The following is a 3,264-nucleotide window of genomic DNA, read 5'->3' as shown; positions in this document are numbered from 1 at the left end:
CTACCACATTTTTAAAAAGTCACGAGAGCTGGACCCCCCACATGATGATGAGATTTTTGCGACAGATAGGTGAAAACCATCAATGATTCCGTGCGAAACATCAATGATTCGGTGAAAAACATAATTGATTCAGTGAAAAACATGAATGGTTCGGCGAAAAACATCGTTTGATTGAATGATTCGACCATTGTCTTATATAGCGATGGGCACATTACGTGTAATGCCGTGACCCTCGTATATTCTCGCAATAAACAAAACTCTTATTAAATAAACTGATTCCATAGAAATTATCTTGACTTTAGGAGACACTTGCTTTTTTACATTGTAACAAGTTATAAAAGCTAGTGTTAAAATCCTCTTTCTTTCTCTCTCTCTCTTCTCTCAAGATTGACTTTCCGTCTCCAGCTATCTTCATCTTCTCTTAATATCATGATTTATGCCCCATAATCATGATTAATAATAAGTAATGGGATGTTTAATCTCATGATTAATGAATGACCCACAAATCACATCTCGTCATCTCAATAAATATCAATAAGGGCCACTAATCACATAATTAATATCAAATCATCCTATCATTTGCATCCAGCAGATCATTAATGACCCATTAATCATCTCAACAAACTCTAAATATGGCCACTAACTACAAGATTACCAAAAAAGATCATAATGATGCTATAATCTCTTCTCGCTTTTGTGCCGACCATGACACGACACTAGAGCTATGGATTTCTACACATTGCTCATCTTTTCTCATCAAAATTACAAGCTCTAGTAGTGGTACTAAGAATGACAAGGATCCTGATGGTAATGTGTCAAAGAAGATTGTTAATAGAGCCTTCACATTTGATCACTTGGGATCCGCCTCACGCTATGGCCGTCGCGATTTTGTTATGCAAGATGCAGATGGCATCGAACTTCTTCGAATTTATCGAAAGGTGCCAAGGATAATATAATTATGTAGTTAATTAACATTGATTAGCGATGATTACCATTAATGACAAATCATCGACACAATTAACATCGAATAGCGATGATTATAACATTAATGCCAAATCATCGACACAATTAACATCGATTAGCAATGATTATAACATTAATGGCAAATCATCGACACAATTAACATCGATTAGCGATGATTATAACATTAATGGGAAATCATTGACACAATTAATATCGATTAGCGATGATCATAACATTAATGACAAATCATCGACAAAAGCCATTTAGATGGATTTCGGTAATAAATCTTGTGTTTGGTTGTTAATCATTTGTGCTAATAATGAGATTGCAATGATTTCCTTCTCCCACTAGGTGAGTGCCACATGGCGAAACCGGTACCATGTATACCAAGGCGAATCTCGGGTGATGAGCATTAGAGAAGCTAACCTCTCTCATTGGAACCATACCCTATATGTCTTCCTCGATCATGACCACCACGATGTGGATGTCTCGGCCAATGGGAGTGCGACACTTGGCATTGTGGACACGGGGTCGGGCCGACGTAGACGTCCCGACTACAAGGTTAAACGCTCGACTGGCCTATATTTTTCCGGCAATGTGACTGTCTCGATTCTCGATGCTCGGGACAATCACAAGATCGCCGAGGTAATCACCATTTTCCTTGTTACTTTTCAATGATTTGTATAGTTTTTCGAAGGATCGATTGCCACACTCACTCTCCTCATAATAATATTGGAGACTAAAGATGGGAAATGTTTTGTAAAAAGAAAACCCAATAATTACCCCAAGTGATTCTGATTATTAGTAGATAATTAAGTCATGAAGCAATGTGTCTAAACATAATGAGCATTACTAGATTATGTGCTTAACTATGTGTACATATATCATGGTAAGTAACATGGATCCAACATTACCATTATCAATGAATGTGTGATCCTCAATCCCCCAAACCACAATAGTAGTAACACAATTGTAATTTAGCTGAACTACATTGTCATAATTTAATCATTGCATTGTTGTTGTGACAATATTATAGGCCCAAATGTATCCGGATGGCCGCCTATCTTGGAGCTCCATATGTGGTCGCAATCCTGACTATAGAGTGCGTGTAAGTTGGGGTGTCGACCAAGCGTTTGTTGCCTTGCTTCTCAATCTTTACCACATCATTTCTTTTGACAATAGAGAATTATATGGAGGAGGATTATAAGTTTGTTGAATTGATTGATTAAATTATATGAACTCTTGATCGTATTATTGCACACTGGGTTGACTGGACAATAGATGACTTGATAACTAGATGGATTGGTGACTTGTATTTATGAATAAGACCCTACCAGAGTTTGATAGGACATTTACATTCGGCGATCCAAATCACCAACTTATGCTACATAACAAAGTTGGAGTGAATGTAATTATATTTTTATATATATATATATACTATAAATGGAAATGTAACTTTTGCCTTCAATTTTGCCAAATAGTGTATTTTCTTAGTTGACTAGATGTTAATAAACATTGTGATGATCTCCATACACTTATTACATCAATTATACATGACTCCAAATGTAAAGGTTTTGATATTCTTTTGATATTCCATGAATTCTAGGAGAGGATTCTTGACATCGACTGCCTTCTTAACCCGCCTTCTTAACCCAAAGCATCAAAAGAAATCATTCATATAAGGCTCACGCTTCATGTGTATACATATTAATAGTATTTGATTTGGTTGAAATATATTATCTACTTTAGAAGAGTTAAAATTTATGGTATGAAATCAATTATTATGTAATGATACTCGTTGTGCCAATTCAAACTTAAACATGTAACATCTAATTAAATCATTCATATAAGTGCACATATGCACATATATATGGTTATCTCATTCTATTATTGAGTGTGAGGTCATTATAATTAATTATTGCTCCGCAAAAGTATAGAAGGTAAGTGTGAAAGAATTAATTACAAAAAAGTATAGGTTTTGTTTTTTATCATCCATAAAGAAACCAGTTTTGACCTATGGGACCAGAGTATACATGTGTTTTTGATATGTGTCTCCTTCCTACAAATGGGTATTCATACATTGAAGCACAAAGTCTCTATGCGTGAATAAGGCATAAACATATGAGCTCAACCTTCTAGGTGTTTTTAGTATGACACTTAAGTTATCACTCCCTCTTAATATGTCATTATATCTTGAACGGATTGCACTATATGCTGAGCATGTGAAGAGCAAGTCACATTCATCCTCTACCATGCCTTCATTGCATGTACTTTACATGCTCTTCAAATTCCTTCACCATA

The 3,264-nt window shown here is 35.4% G+C and overlaps 1 protein-coding gene across 1 annotated transcript; it reads left to right on the top strand.

Annotated features, from left to right (window-relative positions):
- Window positions 1–353: 353 nt before the first annotated feature.
- On the top strand, window positions 354–2,431 carry LOC147849708 (uncharacterized). The gene is made up of 3 exons (XM_087337269.1): window positions 354–938; window positions 1,315–1,608; window positions 2,000–2,431. The coding sequence occupies exons 1-3, from the start codon at window positions 633–635 to the stop codon at window positions 2,168–2,170; spliced, it is 771 nt and encodes a 256-aa protein (XP_087193395.1). The 5' UTR covers window positions 354–632; the 3' UTR covers window positions 2,171–2,431.
- The last annotated feature ends 833 nt before the right edge of the window (window positions 2,432–3,264 follow it).

Source organism: Azolla caroliniana, unplaced genomic scaffold, assembly GCF_043228905.1.
Source record: "Azolla caroliniana isolate FFs.n. ecotype wild unplaced genomic scaffold, voAzoCaro1.0.p SCAF_22, whole genome shotgun sequence".
Lineage (NCBI taxonomy): Eukaryota > Viridiplantae > Streptophyta > Polypodiopsida > Salviniales > Salviniaceae > Azolla > Azolla caroliniana.
The sequence above is the reverse complement of the archived record's forward strand: the minus strand, read 5'-3'. Positions and strand labels throughout refer to the sequence as shown.

Excerpts from the sequence above, each read along its gene's own strand:
- LOC147849708 (XM_087337269.1), top strand. The coding sequence starts at position 633 with ATGGCCACTAACTACAAGATTACCAAAAAAGATCATAATGATGCTATA. Across the intron at positions 939-1,314 it reads TTCTTCGAATTTATCGAAAG|GTGAGTGCCACATGGCGAAA; the intron begins GTGCCAAGGATA and ends TTCTCCCACTAG. Across the intron at positions 1,609-1,999 it reads ACAATCACAAGATCGCCGAG|GCCCAAATGTATCCGGATGG; the intron begins GTAATCACCATT and ends ACAATATTATAG.